Source organism: Drosophila grimshawi, unplaced genomic scaffold (assembly GCF_018153295.1).
Source record: "Drosophila grimshawi isolate 15287-2541.00 unplaced genomic scaffold, ASM1815329v1 contig_1367, whole genome shotgun sequence".
Taxonomy (NCBI): domain Eukaryota; kingdom Metazoa; phylum Arthropoda; class Insecta; order Diptera; family Drosophilidae; genus Drosophila; species Drosophila grimshawi.
The window spans coordinates 10225669-10240559 of record NW_025062889.1 but is presented as its reverse complement, the minus strand read 5'-3'; the positions used below and the strand labels follow the sequence as shown (position 1 = coordinate 10240559).

At 43.7% G+C, this 14891-nt stretch overlaps 4 protein-coding genes across 4 annotated transcripts; 2 read left to right on the top strand and 2 right to left on the bottom strand.

Annotated features, from left to right (window-relative positions):
• Nucleotides 1-239: 239 nt before the first annotated feature.
• On the bottom strand, nt 240-3151 carry LOC6560252 (25S rRNA (cytosine-C(5))-methyltransferase nop2). Its single transcript, XM_001986318.2, has 3 exons — nt 2966-3151; nt 1909-2912; nt 240-1851 (listed from the first exon to the last, which is right to left on the bottom strand). The coding sequence occupies exons 1-3, from the start codon at nt 3060-3062 to the stop codon at nt 421-423; spliced, it is 2532 nt and encodes an 843-aa protein (XP_001986354.1). The 5' UTR covers nt 3063-3151; the 3' UTR covers nt 240-420.
• A 254-nt stretch (nt 3152-3405) lies between these two features.
• LOC6559931 (diacylglycerol kinase epsilon) lies at nt 3406-5659 on the top strand. The gene is made up of 4 exons (XM_001986317.2): nt 3406-3734; nt 3797-4813; nt 4877-5194; nt 5272-5659. Exons 1-4 carry the CDS (start codon nt 3570-3572, stop codon nt 5398-5400), a joined length of 1629 nt encoding a protein of 542 aa, XP_001986353.1. The 5' UTR covers nt 3406-3569; the 3' UTR covers nt 5401-5659.
• LOC6559930 (nascent polypeptide-associated complex subunit alpha) lies at nt 5644-6790 on the bottom strand. Its single transcript, XM_001986316.3, has 2 exons — nt 6723-6790; nt 5644-6501 (listed from the first exon to the last, which is right to left on the bottom strand). The coding sequence occupies exon 2, from the start codon at nt 6493-6495 to the stop codon at nt 5839-5841; it is 657 nt and encodes a 218-aa protein (XP_001986352.1). The 5' UTR covers nt 6496-6501; nt 6723-6790; the 3' UTR covers nt 5644-5838.
• A 2755-nt stretch (nt 6791-9545) lies between these two features.
• LOC6560153 (homeobox protein unplugged) lies at nt 9546-13747 on the top strand. The gene is made up of 3 exons (XM_001986315.2): nt 9546-10501; nt 12841-13082; nt 13172-13747. The coding sequence occupies exons 1-3, from the start codon at nt 9601-9603 to the stop codon at nt 13571-13573; spliced, it is 1545 nt and encodes a 514-aa protein (XP_001986351.1). The 5' UTR covers nt 9546-9600; the 3' UTR covers nt 13574-13747.
• The last annotated feature ends 1144 nt before the right edge of the window (nt 13748-14891 follow it).

Sequence of the window (14891 nt, the reverse complement as noted above, 5' to 3'; positions counted from 1 at the left end):
AATAGAGCTGCTGGCGAATTAAGAGCTTAACGAAGCAGACTGAAGATCTGGAACTCGTAGCTGAGGTCTTTAATAACGATACGGTCCCGGAAATTTCTGCACATTTTTATAGTCATCATAAACTGTAAATCTGTACAGCTTTGTAATCTGTAATTAGTCTTCAAACTTGTTGTAGTATTTTAAATAAAACACAAATTTCTTTTCCATCTCCAGCCCTTAATTAATAAAACGCCATATCATTATAATGTTGATTATAAATATATTTATAATCCAAACCTTAAGTTCCTATTATAAAAACAAATAATCAGTTTCGGTTATTCACGCAGAGATAGACTCTTCGGGTAGCTTAAATATTTCCAGCTTCTTGACTAACCAAACAAAATATTTCAATAAAATTCTATATACTAATTGGATTTATGCTCATTTCTTGAATCTTTGCTTTTTATCTGTCGGCTTCTTGGATTTTTTCAGCTGTCCCAGTTGCTTGGACTTGGTTTTAAGTTGTTTTTGCCCTTTTATGGGTTTGCCCTCCAGCAGAGGTACTTCATCTAAATCCACTCGCTTCGCTTCCGACAGTTTCTTAGTTAGTTTAGCTGCTGGTTTGGGCTCCGGCTTCAAATTGCTACTGCTTGCTTGGTGACCATTTTTTTGGACCTTCTCTTTCTTCTTGCCGTTTTCTTTTGGTTCCTGGGTAGGAGGAACAATTTGCTCCACCTTGGGCTTTTTAGGCACTTTGATGGGCTTCTCGAAAACATTGGCCACATATTTTGTTTTGCTTTGCTCAAGCTTCTTCTTTTTCAGATCTTGTTCCACATCTGTTAGCGTGGGTTTGCCAGCTCGTTTTCCTTTCGCTTTGCGTGTGGCAGCATCAGTTGCGATTGCCTCCTCCCCGCCCGCGTCTTTGTCTGTTGTCGTCTTCGCCTCTGGTTGATCTGCTGCAATTGCTTCGTCCAGCTGCTTCTCATCTGCTTCCTGCTGTTCCTTGGTGATGGGTATTGTGTTGGAGAACTTTTTCAACTTGGCCACGTAGAAGCCATCCATGTTGTTCGTGTGGGGATAGAAGCGCTTGCTCAAATTCAAGCTGGGATGGTAACGATGCTGACGGAACTTGGTAAATCCTGGCTCACCAAAATCAATGCCCAGCGGCACCAGTTTAACATTACGCTTCTTGAGCGCATAATCAATTACCCACTCGTTCTCCTCGGGCAGGACGGAGCACGTGGAATAGACGATATAGCCACCCGTTGAGGATTTCGCATCCACACAATCAATGGCAGTGAGCAAAAGCTTGCGCTGCAAATTATAGCAACGCTGCACATCTATTTCCGATTTGGTTGTTTTAACACTCGGATCCTTGGAGACGACACCGGTGCCGGTGCACGGTGCATCGAGAAGCACTCGATCGAAGCCCGTCATAATATTGCGAAATTTGGTGGCATCCTCGCAGCTGACAACCGCATTCACAATGCCCAATCGATGGAAATTAGCTACAACAGCCTTGATGCGATCTCGATTCGCATCGTTGGCGAACAAGACGCCCGTATTCTTCATGACGGCCGCTATGTGCGATCCTTTGCCGCCCGGCGCCGAGCACATGTCCAGCACACGTTCTTTCTCCTGCGGAGCCAATGCAATCACGGGCAGCATCGAGGAGGCGCCCTGTATCATATAATGTCCAGCCAAATACTCGGGTGTGGCGCCCAGCGGCACCGTCGAATTGAAAATGACCAGGCCCACGTTTGTCCACTTGCCCAGCGGATCGAGATTGACGCCGCGATTAATTAAGGCGCCAGCTAGATCACGACGACGTGTCTTCAACGAATTTGTGCGTATGGTCAGCGGACGCGCTATCTGAAGAATGGAATACATTTGTAAGTTGTTAGTCTACATACAATTTTGATAACCCACCTCTGAGGCCTCCAAATACTCCAACAGATCGCTCAATTTGAATATGTCCATCAGCTTGGACATGAGAAACTCGTTGTAGCTGTAGTACAAGCACAGATCTTGACGCAGCTGATCCACATACTCGCTACGTGAGCGACCCTCCTCTCGGAACTTGCCGAAGTCAGAGAGCACTTGTGTAATATCCTTGATGCGCTGCTGCACATCTTGCAAGGACAATTCTTTGTCAGCATCTTCGCCCGATTCGGGCAAATGGAACACTTCAGACTGATCAACGGACATTTGCATCTCCTCACGTGACAATATGGCATCTTTTTCCTGACGTTTCTTAAGTTTTTTGTTGGCGCGCTCAATGGGCAACTTGTTCTCACCATCATCGTCATCATCATCGTCATCGTCATCATCGTCATCGTCATCATCGTCATCAACATCATCTTCGTCAGATTCCTGACCATTTTCACTGTCAATTGCTTGATCTTGATCTGGTTCGGAGATGAGCTCATCATCGTCAAACAGATCGTCCAATTTACCAATTTGAGCGTCGTTATCATCATCCATAAATTCTTCCTCCTCTTCCTCTAGACTCTCGTTCACATCTTCATCGCCTTCTTCAGCTTCCTCATCTGAATTAGCTTCTATTTCGTTTTCAGACACTTCATCATCCTCTTCTTCCAGCTCTATTTCTTTGCTTTTCACACTCTTTTTCTGCTGCTTTCCCGATTTTAGTGTTAGCCAATCATTATTATCATCTGAATAGCCATTCGACTTTTGTTTTTTTTGGACTGGCACAAGTTGTGGCACCTCCTCGTCCGATGACTCCGCTGGTTGCTCCACCTGCTGCTCTTCTTCTTCCGGCTCGCTGTCGCTGTTATACGGCTTTCGCCTGCGGGGCTGTTGAGCACGCTTCTCCTTCAATTTTGCCTTCTGCACTATCTTCTTTTGATCTCGCTTGGCCACGCGTTGCTTTTGACGGTGCGATAGCTTCTTGTCCTCATCGTCGAGCGGCGCTAGAATTAAACATTTCAATATTTGATCAACGGCATAGGCTTCATTATAATACCAAATGATTTCTTTGGAAACTTTGGTGGCCCCTGTTTGCGAGCCTTGCGGCCGGGACCCTTTTTTTGTTTTTCACTGTACTCCGCTTTGCGTCCCATATTTTCGCGATTTCAGCACACGTTCGCAAGCGAAAAGATGTTTTTTAAAAAATGTGTGCGTCCACGTGCGGCCACCTTGTCGTTGTTTTGCAGCACTGCTCAATAAACAGCCAGTGCCGGTGATTCGATAGATATCGATAAGAAGTGAGACTAATACCTAGAATATGGTCACATCTCACATAAAATATGATATGCTAACTAAATAATTAATCTCTATTGAAATAATAAAAATATCACATATTAATCTGACAAGTTTAATACACACAAAACTTAGTAATTATAATTTTTTGTTTGCAATCCCATATTGTATTGCTTATTTGGACCTCACAACAATCGACAAACTATCGCTTCCCACAGTCCATCTGTAACAGAATTTGACCAGCTGTTTGTGTGCATTTTACAGCACCGGCTATAATTAGGTGGGCCAACTAATAAAAAAAAAACATCAAACAAAACATGAAAAATGTAAATATGTGCGAGCAATTGATGTAATAAGAAATTCGTGTAATGGATATTGCCAGCATTGAGCTGAGCTGGGAGGCACTGATTGGCTCCCTAGTAGCGCTTAGCGTGCTCTTCGTCTTTTGTCGCAGTCTTCTGGCCGAAGATGTTGTCATTTGCATATCGGGCAAAACACGTCACAGCTGGAAATCAATAAAAATTCTTGAACAGGTAAGGGGCGCCTCCACACAGAAAAACGTAATTTCTCTCTACCCATTCTCCACGCTCATTAGGCCTGCTTCTGTAATGTGTGTGAGATATTGTTGACGCCATCGGCGGGCCTCTTCTGCGACTGTTGCGGCATTTGCACGCACTCGGAGCCATCGTGTCAGCGCCAGGCGGATTCCCAGTATCACTGCAAGGACAAATGGTTGCGCAACGTGGATACAGTGCAACACTTGTGGGTGCGCGGCAATTTACCGATGAGCTACAGCTGTGCCGCGTGTGGCCAAGAGACAGAAGTGGATCATCACAGCAGCAGCTCGGAACCGGGTCTGTTTGGCTGGCGGTGTGCCTGGTGTCAGCGCTGCTATCACGACAACTGCTACAAGAGTGTGGACACCAAGGCTGTGTGTGATTTTGGCGAGTTCAGTGACATGATATATCCACCCTACAGCATTGTGGCAGCCAGGACGCGTGAATCTGTTCGCTTGCACCTTGCCGGCATCAAGCCGCCAAACATTGAGAACTGGGAACCGTTGATTGTGATTGCCAATACGAAATCGGGCAGCAGCACGGCCTCGAATGTGTTGTCGCTGCTGCGTGGCTATTTGCATCCCATGCAAGTTATGGAACTGGGCACCCGCGGTCCACAGGATGCCTTGCAGTGGGTGGCTAAGACGAGTCCTCGTCCTTGTCGCATCCTGGTGGCTGGTGGAGATGGCACAATTGGTTGGGTGCTCAACACCATCTACACACTCAATATAAAGCCACAGCCTGCCGTGGCCATTATGCCACTGGGAACTGGCAACGATTTGTCGCGTGTGCTCGGCTGGGGAGCCGAGCCGCCATCTGTCCTCGATCCGCTGCAGATATTGCGCAGTGTTAAGAGGGCTCGTTCCGTGAATCTCGATCGATATGATCTGCAAATCGAGAAGCTCCACTTCCGGCTGCCCATACAAAGACATCCCATAAAGACAATACACGTGTACAACTATTTCAGCGTTGGCGTCGATGCCTACATCACCTACAACTTCCACAAGACGCGCGAATCTCGCTTCTATTTGCTTAGCAGTCGCATATTCAACAAGGTTCGTCTATTGTTATTATATATTCATTTATATATATTCATATATTAATTTACTCCCATGCAGTTGCTGTACTTCACATTTGGCACACAGCAGGTCATGCAGCCGGATTGCGAACGCATCGAGCAGAAGCTGGAACTATATTTAGATAATAAGTTAGTTGAACTGCCGGAACTGCAATCGCTGGTATTTCTCAATATTGACTCTTGGGGCGCCGGTTGCAAGCTGTGCGAAATTAGCAACTCGAATGGCGAGAAACGCATTATAAACTCCATCTCTGATGGCATTATGGAGGTGTTTGGCATCGTCTCATCCTTTCACATTGCCCAGTTGCAGTGCAACATTAGCAAACCGGTGCGCATTGGTCAAGCCAAACAGATAAGGGTAACTACAGCCACTATATACATATATATATAATAAATATAGTTGCACATTTTTAATCTAAATCTGATGTGTTGCAGCTGCGCGTGAATGCAACGGTTCCCATGCAGGCGGATGGCGAACCCTGGATGCAGACGCCGGCTGATATACGCTTGCAGTCACGCAGCCAAGCTCGTGTTCTCAAATCCGTAGTGGCGTCCACCGAGTAGCAGCCAGTCTCTTTCTAGTCTTTAAAAGTGAACCCAAGCTGTGTCCAAAAACAATGTACTTAAACCCTTTGCTAAAAAATATCTATCTTAAATTGTAGCTAGCCAAAGTCATAATTCTACTACCCAACTAACCAAAGGTTTGGGAAAACAACTCGAAACTACAGAGAATGAATGAAATGAATCTATTAAAATTAATGATAAAAGTACATAATAATGTTAACAACAATAATAAAAAGTTGTACGTTAATTTTGAAAAGCATGTCACTTTATTCTTGTCACTTTAAAGTTGTTCTGTTAAATTGTTGTCCCGACAGTTGTTGAGCAAGCTGGGAGACGCATGCACATAATGCTTGAAGGGGGCTTGGGATCGGTTTTTAATTTGTAGTTTATCGAAAGGCGGGTGTTCAACGAAAGCAACGACGTTCCCTGCGCATCGCCTTAGAGCATGGTCAGCTCCATGATGGCGTTAACGATATCGTTGTTGTTGTTCTTCAGCGCCTTGATGGCCTTCACACGCGTCGTATTCGCCTGCGTTATGACCAGCTCAATGTCCTTCTCATCTACGCCCGTGTCGTCGACCTCCTCCTCATCCTCCTCTGCAATGGGAGCCACCGATGTAGTAGCACCCACACTATCAGCAGCGCCAGCAGCCTCCGGAGCCTTGAACTTCTCGGCGGCGGCAACTTGAGCCTGCTGCGACAGGTCCTCGATCTTGGCTTCACCGAAGACAATGTATGTGTCGCTGTGGGGATTCTTGTACACGTCCGGATTGTTGATGACGAACAGAATGTTCTTCGACTTGCGAATGGTGACACGATTGACACCCTGAATCTGCTTCAGGCCCAGCTTGAGCATGATTTTGCGCGCCTTCTTCTCACCGCGCGACTGCTTCGCCTTCGAGACCACATCGATGGGCAGACCGGTGGCGCCGCCGCCCAACTGAGTGGTGCCAGTCTCTGCCTCCTCCAATCCGGGTATCATATCCGAATCGCTCTCGCTGCCATCGTCCTCGACACGCACATCGACGTCCTCCGACAGTTTCGCCTCCGCGGAGGTCGAGGGTGCCTCGTTCTTAATTTCAGTTAGCTCTGGCATAATTACCTATAAAAGAAAAACACATTCACATTATTAATTTGAAGCACATTATTCTATTGAAGAGAAGCCAATTTTCAATCGATTTTTCGAGATATATGTTTCCGTAATTATTGCAAGTACGCTTGCAATATGCACAAAATATTATAGTTGGGAACATGGTTTCACTTTTGAGATTGATAGTTCATACTTTTAGTTCGTGATGCTTTGTTAATTTTGTAATTATTTACCTACGAAAAGCCGCCGTGAGAAAGAATCGCAAAACGTTTTTAGTGAAAAAGAAGGGTTGCCACCTGATAGAATATGGAGATAGCCAGACATATGATACCCTTTTATAATAGCAGAGCAATCGATAACATTAGCGACCCTGGTCTTGCAAGCTGTTGTAAGCTCGCTGCCATGGTACGTGGGCGCTCTTTTTAAATATCAAATAGCCCTAAATTCCAAAACGCCAATAATCAAATAGTTATTGTATAACTGGGCAAACCCATGGAGAGCCTATTAATTACTAAATAAATAATGCCCGAACTATGTATCTGACAACTATAATTACTTTCCAATTTGCAATTAAACTGTATAACCAATCGATGTGCTATGCATAATTACTGCTTTGACAATAGACCAACAAACAACAACAATTGTCATGTGAACCAGTTGTAAAGGGTTAAAATGACACAATTACGGACGAACGGACAGCCGTTGCCGTGGCCATGCACGGACCTGCCCGCAAATTGTTAACTGGGCGTGTCAATTGTTGGGTAAACATTGGACAGCTTTCGTTGGGTTTGCGGTCAAAGCAAGCGAACACATGTTCGACTTCGCATTTCCGAACCCAGAAACGTAATGATTATTAAATTTGTATTAAACGAACGATATAATTTAGGGGCTGGTAGCCATCACAATATAAGAAACTATTTGGTTGTCATCATATATATGTATAGATATATATGTATATATATTGATGGACCCGTCTGCAGTCTCCTCTCACTGCACTTGTAATTGTTTTTATTTTATTTTATTTTGTGCGCATTTTTAAGCACTGCAAACGAGTCTCAAACTATGCAAAGCATTCACAACAATTTGTCAGTAAATAATTTCGATTTAGGCGCGCCGTTCTCTTCTGTTGTGTTTCTCGAACTGTATCTGTATCTGTATCTGGGTATACACTATAGCAAGATGTCTTGGTTGGGCCACAACCCGGGTGTCAACAGCGCCCTGATTTATTTGAGCGCATGAAACGCTTCGTTGGATTTCGTTAATTTGTCCGTTTCCCGCCAGGGAGACTTATATATATACATACACACATAATATGTATATATATGTATATATTATATATAGATAGGCGACATTTCTTTGTACAGCTCGCTGCCAGGCATAATTGACAGAGTGCCAAAAAATTACAAGCTTTCATCATTATAACTATAATCGCCGACAAGGCGCATAATTATATTTTAATTTATGCCTAACGCCAAACAAAATAAACTATAATCTACTCGCATTGCAATTTAAAGTGTTCGTAAAATATTTTAAACACTCAAACGTGACCGAAATTTATTTTTAATTGCCAACAAAAATCCAAATTTTTTTTGACTGCCCAATTTAAGCAACAAATGCCAATTGGCAAGTGTGTGAAGTGTGTCTGGCATAATAATTGCGGAGAGGGCTAAATTAGTATTTCATGATCAAGAAAATCACAAAATGACAGGAATTTCCGGATGAAAAAGACGGATAAACTTACGTTTATCGATTTTTTCTCTTTTCACAGAGTGTAGCTAACTTTGAAGCTTTACAATTATGATGATTTTTTCAATGGCTTCTTATATTCATTTTAAATTTTATATGTCACGAAAATGAGATGTCCATGTGAAAGGAACAAGTCAAATTTGTAGTTTAATTTGCAGGAAAATGCGTTTTGGAGTTAGTAAACCTTTTTTTTTAATAGAGTGTGGAATGCATAAAATGAGCTGTTAATAAAATATGCTTTCTGAGCACAATAGCTTGTAAATTAGAAAGTGTATATTTTAAAGATTTGACTATTTTACTAAAAATTATGATTGTTCCAAGAAATAAGTTATTTTAAATAAATTATTATTAACATTATATTACAATTTCCACTTTCTATTTTAATTATTACTAGAAGTGAACTTCTAGTGAACTAGTCTCAACTATTCACAACTCATTTTCTACTACAGTTCTGCTACAGTTTTCAGAAGTAAAATCAATAATAAAGGGTTTTGTAAATGTTGTTTATGAATATATATGGAAATATCTCATCCTGTTTTTGTTAATATTAATTCTTGAGCTCTAAAGTTATTAAGATTTTTGGGTTTTATAACTTTCCTGCTCAATTAACTTAAATCATTGCAATATTCTAAGAAACACCATTTGCAGCAGAGGCACAACTGATGTGTGTGTGTGTGCTGGCAAGTGCAACACCTACTTGCACTCACGTCTGAATTTAAATTGCTCACTAATATGCCACACGAGACCAAACAAATCGTCAACCCAACACCCACCTCCCCCAGCACACACTTCTAAGCACCTCTCACTCACTCACTCAGTCGCTTAATGTCTCCACAATGGTTTAGGTTAGTCTGGATCGGAGACAGAGTCCGATTAGGGCATGATGACTCGAGCAGAAAGCAATTAGGCAGCTTGTTTAGCCGCAGGAACAACCCCAACACACACAAAACAGCAAAACAGCAAACAGAGAAGCTCAACCGGTTTGCCAGCAATTAGCAGGCAGCCAATCACAGACGCCCAACGCGCTAGCATAGCGCGCCATATTGGCCATTAGCAAGGCGGAGCTACTTCGCTCTCTCTCTCTCTCTCCCTCTCTCTCTATATCGGCCTCTCTCTTGCTTTCCCTCTCGCTCTTCCGGTGTGTCAGCGGTGGTTGCTTTTGTTTGACAGCAGTTGGGCGCAAGGCGTCGTCGCGTGTGTGTATGTATGTGTGTGTGTGTGTGTGCGTGTGTGTGCGCTGTGTGTGTTGCTTTGGCTGCTTTGACTGCTTTGGCTGCTTTGGCTTTCATTTGCGCGCAGTTCTTTGAACGGTTCACTGCGTCAAGCGTTGCGCGCGTCACGTGTCCGAAGCGAATTAGGTTGTTGATGATGCAAAACGAGCATGCGGCGCTGCTGGTGCCGCCGGTGGAGAGCAGCACGAAATTGGTCAGCAAACCGTTTCCGAAACCCTTCTCCATCGAGAGTCTGATTGCCAATCAAACACCTGCCGTTTTACCATCGGCAGGCAATGTCGAACGCAAGCAGGAACAGGACCTGGAACCGGAACAGGATCGGGATCGGGATCGGGAACGTGATCGGGATAGTAATCGGCAGATAAATGCACGCGCTATTGTGGCCAGTTCAGCGCTGGGCCTGACCCAGTTTCCGCTTTACAATCCCTGGCTGCACGGGTACTTTGCCCAGAATCATGAGCGGCTCAGCCATTTAATTGCCGGCGGTTGTTATTTGGGTTCGCCGTTTGCCGGCAAGGAACCGCAGCCACAATTGGCACCACCACTGCCGCCCCAGCCGACGCATGCCTTGGACAATCTCAGCCTTAGTTCGACCAAACCAAATCAAAGCAACGACGTCGATTTGGGTCGTCTGCCGATGCCGCATCCGTTGGACAATCGATTCCTGCCCTTCAATGCTGCTGTCACAGCGCCCACGGATCTGAGCTATCGACGTTTGGCGGAGCTCATGAATCAGGATTATGTACACAATCTGAGCGTGCATGCGCGGCTCCAGCATATGGCCGCAGCCCGGGCACAGGACGAGAGTCAACATTCACATCCGCATCAGGCACTGGCTGCCACTGGCTGCCAAGAGCCATCGCCACATCCCGCCTACTCGCCCTCAAAGTCACACAGCAGCCCCAGCACGGAGCCAGCCGTTGATGTGGGCATGGATGAGGATTACGAGTGCAGCGGGGACTCGTGCAGCGACATTAGCCTAACCATGTCGCCTCAGAACTACAACGCCGATCTGGATAAAAGTCGCAATGGAGGTAATCATCGCCAAAAACAAAAAAGCTTTTCATTCTTAGCTCAAGCAAGATTCGCAAAAATTAAGTTTCTCTAGACGAATTCTCATTTCCAATCCTATTCCCCCGACGTGTCCTGGTTGTTTGTGGTCTACGGATTGAAATTGTTTTTGTCATGGTAATTAAAATGACTCAGTCAAATCATAGGCAACATTAGCATAAAACGCATTAAGACCCAATGTTTGATGTCAATCAAAGCAGCAAAGTTTTCAACTCTTGCTTAGCAGCGAGCAGCAGGCAGAGACAGCGACAGAGAAAGAGAGAGAGAGAGAGAGAGAGAGAGAGACAGAGATGGAGTAACAATAATAACATCAAGAATGAAACTGACATTTTGACAAACGTAGCGATTTAGCCATTGAAATGGAAAAACCTAAAAACGAAAAGAGGAAAACTTTTAGCCAACCGCATTTTAATGAGTCCTCGTCATCTCCAAATGACATCCATGACTTGTGCTCTGGGTCTGTCCGAAGCATTTTAAATCAATTTGGCAAAACGAATTTAACGTATTCATAACTGCAAATCGAGTTATGTTTTGGGGGTGTAAATATATATATAAATATATACAACACTTAAAGCGATCTACCCCCGCAAATAAATCAGTGACAGAGCAGGCAATGGGCATATCTGATGCGTGTAAGTGTTAAAAAAGCGCTTAAGCGTTACACAAAATAATCAGGCAGCCCGAGGGGGATGAATGTGCTAACCAAGTTGCTCATCGTTACCCTCAGCCTCAGCTTCAGCCTCACCCTCATCTTCATGACCACAAAATACGCATATTATGTTTCAAGTGTTGTCTTGGGCTCCTTGTTGTTGTTGCTGTTGCTGTTGTTGGATTGGGAATGGGGCGTTTGTCGGCCAAGTCAAGTGTGGCCGTCATTTGGACACACATGTCTCCAGTTATAAATAAATATGTTTGCCACAAGTTATGACACACACCATTTACGCCAGAAAACCCAAGCTGAGCTCAGATCCAGCAGTTGTTAAGTGCTGTTAATGGGCTTCTAAATACTTCGACAGGATGTTGAGTCTCTTAATTATGGTTAATTTAATCAGCGCTCAATCTGAGTTGTATTTTTATTATCTATATGCTTTATATACACATAATGAGATCAATTTCAATTCAATTTCTTACTCATTTCTGTCTGTTAGTTTGTCCATCTCAGATGATAAGAAAGCTACAATTATTAAAGTTGTTGTAGTTGTATTACAGACGAAGTTTCTTTAATTTGATCAATATCATCTCCCGTTTTCCCAAATCGATTATGTGGCTCTTAAAAAGGATTTACTGAATTGATGAACAAAATTTGGATTTTATTTTCTCGTCTAGAATCGATTGCACATCGTTCTCTTTTTCCATGCCCTCAAAATTACAAAACACGTATTTTTAGAGGTATGGGCTTTCATATTGGTATATTATTTATTTGGTATATTCTTTTGTTACCATATTTATGCGAACAAAGTTTTTGATTTAGCCTACAGTCACAAAATGTGCTTAAGTCCTAAATCCTTGTCTCCCACAGAGCCAGGGCCACACAATTTGGATGGGATATTATTGCTACGGAAAGCAAATTTTTCTGGTCACAGTCATCACTCAAAATTTACTTTAATCTGACACAATTATAGAGCTACCATTAACAATCTTTGAAGAATACCAGATTCTCCCTTGATTTGGACATAAAACGATTGAGATCTGATATATCATATGGCTTTTTGTAGGAAGAATTGATAGGGTTATCTAATTTATAGATTAGAGATTAGAAGTCTGTGGCTTTTTACTTTTTAATCGGACTCTGCAAAAAAAAAAGCACAAGCAGATGTGAAAAGAAAAGTAATATACAAATTTAAGAATGATTTATCTGTCAGAATAGAGTCTAAAATGAGTTTAAGGCCCATCAAATAAAGACAAAAGAAATCCTGTCTTTTAGTTTTTTGACTTCTCTATTTAGGGATTTCATTTTTCAGATCTGTAAAGTATTAAAAAATTTGTTCATTTATTTGTAGACAAAAATAGATTGTGGATTTCGTGAAAAAGTGAAACACATTTCCAAAAAAAATGTATTTAAAGCAGAAGAATGAAAAGAAAAAATAATAATTCCTTGCAACCGTTTTACGCTTTATGCCTCCAATTTGGGATCGCAAAATTAGCTAAGGAGTTTCTGCGGAAATTTAAGCTTAGTGGAACTTACTTTCCGCTCAATTCTCTATTTCAAACCGTTGCCAGTTGGTCATTTGCCAAACTGTTTATGAGAAATGCTACATTATAAATAATATATTTATGATTTGATTTGCTTGCTCTCTTATAGCGTATACAAACTCGGATAGTGAGGATTGCAGTGATGACGATGGCGGCCACTCGCGTCACGAAGCCGGCGGCAAGGAGTCCCAAGGCGGTGGCAGCAGCAGCAGCTCGAAATCGCGACGGCGTCGCACAGCTTTCACATCGGAGCAGCTGCTGGAGCTGGAGCGCGAGTTCCATGCCAAAAAGTATCTCAGCCTCACGGAGCGCAGTCAAATAGCCACAAGTCTGAAATTGAGTGAAGTGCAGGTGAGAGTCCAGAGTCCAGAGTCCCAAGAGTCCCAGGAGTCACCCCCGAAAGCAGACGAGCAACTAATTTCATACTCGATTTGCTTTAGGTGAAAATCTGGTTTCAAAATCGTCGCGCCAAATGGAAACGCGTCAAGGCCGGACTCACATCGCACGGTCTGGGCCGGAATGGCAGTGCCAATGGCACAAAAATTGTGGTGCCGATACCCGTGCATGTGAATCGGTTTGCTGTGCGCTCCCAGCACCAGCAGCTGGAGAAAATGTGCCTCAGCGGACCCAAACCGGATTTGCGCAAGAAGCTGCCAACGGAAGCGATTAGCGGTTTTGAGAAGTTCAATGCAGGTGCTGCTGCTGCTGCCTCATCAGTGGCTGGTGTTGGTGTTGGTGTGGGCATGAGCATGGGCGTGGGAGTGGGAGTAGGCATGCCACCGATTGGCGCATTAGCACCCAGTCCTGCCGCCTCATTGGCCCTGGCGCGCAGTATTTATTGAGGCAGCAGATGCAGCAACAAAAACAAAAAACAAAAAAACACATTTATGTTAACATTATTTTTGCCGAGTTATTTTTGTACATAAGAATGTCCCCCTCCCCAGTAAAATTGGCCCGAGTGTATAGACAAGGCTTTGTATTGTAAATAATAAATAAAAACAATTGAATTAATGTGACGCAGAGATATTTGTTTAATGCTGCTCAAGAACCGCTTAGCTGCTTAACTGTTGGCCTAACTGCTGGTCATCATTTACAGCTAACCACCACAATAAATTCCTGGCTAACTGTGCACGCCTCCAAAGCTGACAAAATCAGCTAGCATTGCCCATTTATTTGGGCAACACTCGAGGGTCCGAAACAAGATTTGGTGTCAATTGGAACAATTAAACTGCCAATTTGGGCGATTCGATACAGAGACTCAAACTGAAACTGAAACTGAAACTGGAACTCGTCGAGCCCATTCTCGGTTCGGTTCGGTGTGTCTAATGATTTGTAATTTAACGCACCAAATTGTCACAAAATACTCGACTGCCTGTGAGAGAGAGAGAGAGAGAGAGAGCTGACAGCGACTCCTCCTGGCCACACATCAAACAATCACTCCAGGTGTCTCACGAGTCACGCCTACCCGCCAGGACGAGGCACAGGCACAGGCACAGGCACTGGGACGTGAGCAGGGCGCACACACATGCCAAGTTATTAGTAATGTAATGAAACGAAAGGGGCCTCAGCACTCTCAGTCCTCATATCCTGTGTGACTGTGTGTGCGAGTTGTTAATTGCATTAGCGACTTATTGGCTACGACAATTGACTTTTGTTTGCCGAGTTAAAAAAGAATCTCTAATTGTGTGTGTGTGTGTGTGTGTTGGGTGAGCAGGCAGAAAAGGCAACCACCCCTTGGACAAAGTTGCCTGCCACAAGGCAAAAAGGGGCAGCTCGGTTACCCTTGCACCCTTGTTTGTATCCTCTTTGGCTCGTTTCGTTAGCCGTTTTATGTTGGGACACGCCTCCAAGCATGAGTTTTTATTATTGTAACACTTTGCAGGCAATTTGCTGCCGGCTGTGAATATACTGCTGCCGCTGCTCTTTTCCACAGCTCTCTTTTGCGGCAAGCGTACACAAAGTGCCACGGGATGTTGCCGATGTTGATGCTTGATGCTGCGAGCGGTGGTTTATTGGGTTGCGATGACTGCCGAGTGAGCTACAAACCAAATATACAAAAGGACATACAAAGAATCAAAATTACTCACAGGATTCTATATCGATCATTAAGTAGCACAGACAGGTTGCAACAATCGAATTTGATCTTGCCTCACAGTTGCA

Excerpts from the sequence above, each read along its gene's own strand:
- LOC6560153 (XM_001986315.2), top strand. The coding sequence starts at position 9,601 with ATGATGCAAAACGAGCATGCGGCGCTGCTGGTGCCGCCGGTGGAGAGC. Across the intron at positions 10,502-12,840 it reads GGATAAAAGTCGCAATGGAG|CGTATACAAACTCGGATAGT; the intron begins GTAATCATCGCC and ends GCTCTCTTATAG. Across the intron at positions 13,083-13,171 it reads TGAAATTGAGTGAAGTGCAG|GTGAAAATCTGGTTTCAAAA; the intron begins GTGAGAGTCCAG and ends GATTTGCTTTAG.
- LOC6559931 (XM_001986317.2), top strand. The coding sequence starts at position 3,570 with ATGGATATTGCCAGCATTGAGCTGAGCTGGGAGGCACTGATTGGCTCC. Across the intron at positions 3,735-3,796 it reads CAATAAAAATTCTTGAACAG|GCCTGCTTCTGTAATGTGTG; the intron begins GTAAGGGGCGCC and ends CACGCTCATTAG. Across the intron at positions 4,814-4,876 it reads GCAGTCGCATATTCAACAAG|TTGCTGTACTTCACATTTGG; the intron begins GTTCGTCTATTG and ends ACTCCCATGCAG.
- LOC6560252 (XM_001986318.2), bottom strand. The coding sequence starts at position 3,062 with ATGGGACGCAAAGCGGAGTACAGTGAAAAACAAAAAAAGGGTCCCGGC. Across the intron at positions 2,913-2,965 it reads GTTTCCAAAGAAATCATTTG|CGCCGCTCGACGATGAGGAC; the intron begins GTATTATAATGA and ends GTTTAATTCTAG. Across the intron at positions 1,852-1,908 it reads AGTATTTGGAGGCCTCAGAG|ATAGCGCGTCCGCTGACCAT; the intron begins GTGGGTTATCAA and ends TCCATTCTTCAG.
- LOC6559930 (XM_001986316.3), bottom strand. The coding sequence starts at position 6,495 with ATGCCAGAGCTAACTGAAATTAAGAACGAGGCACCCTCGACCTCCGCG.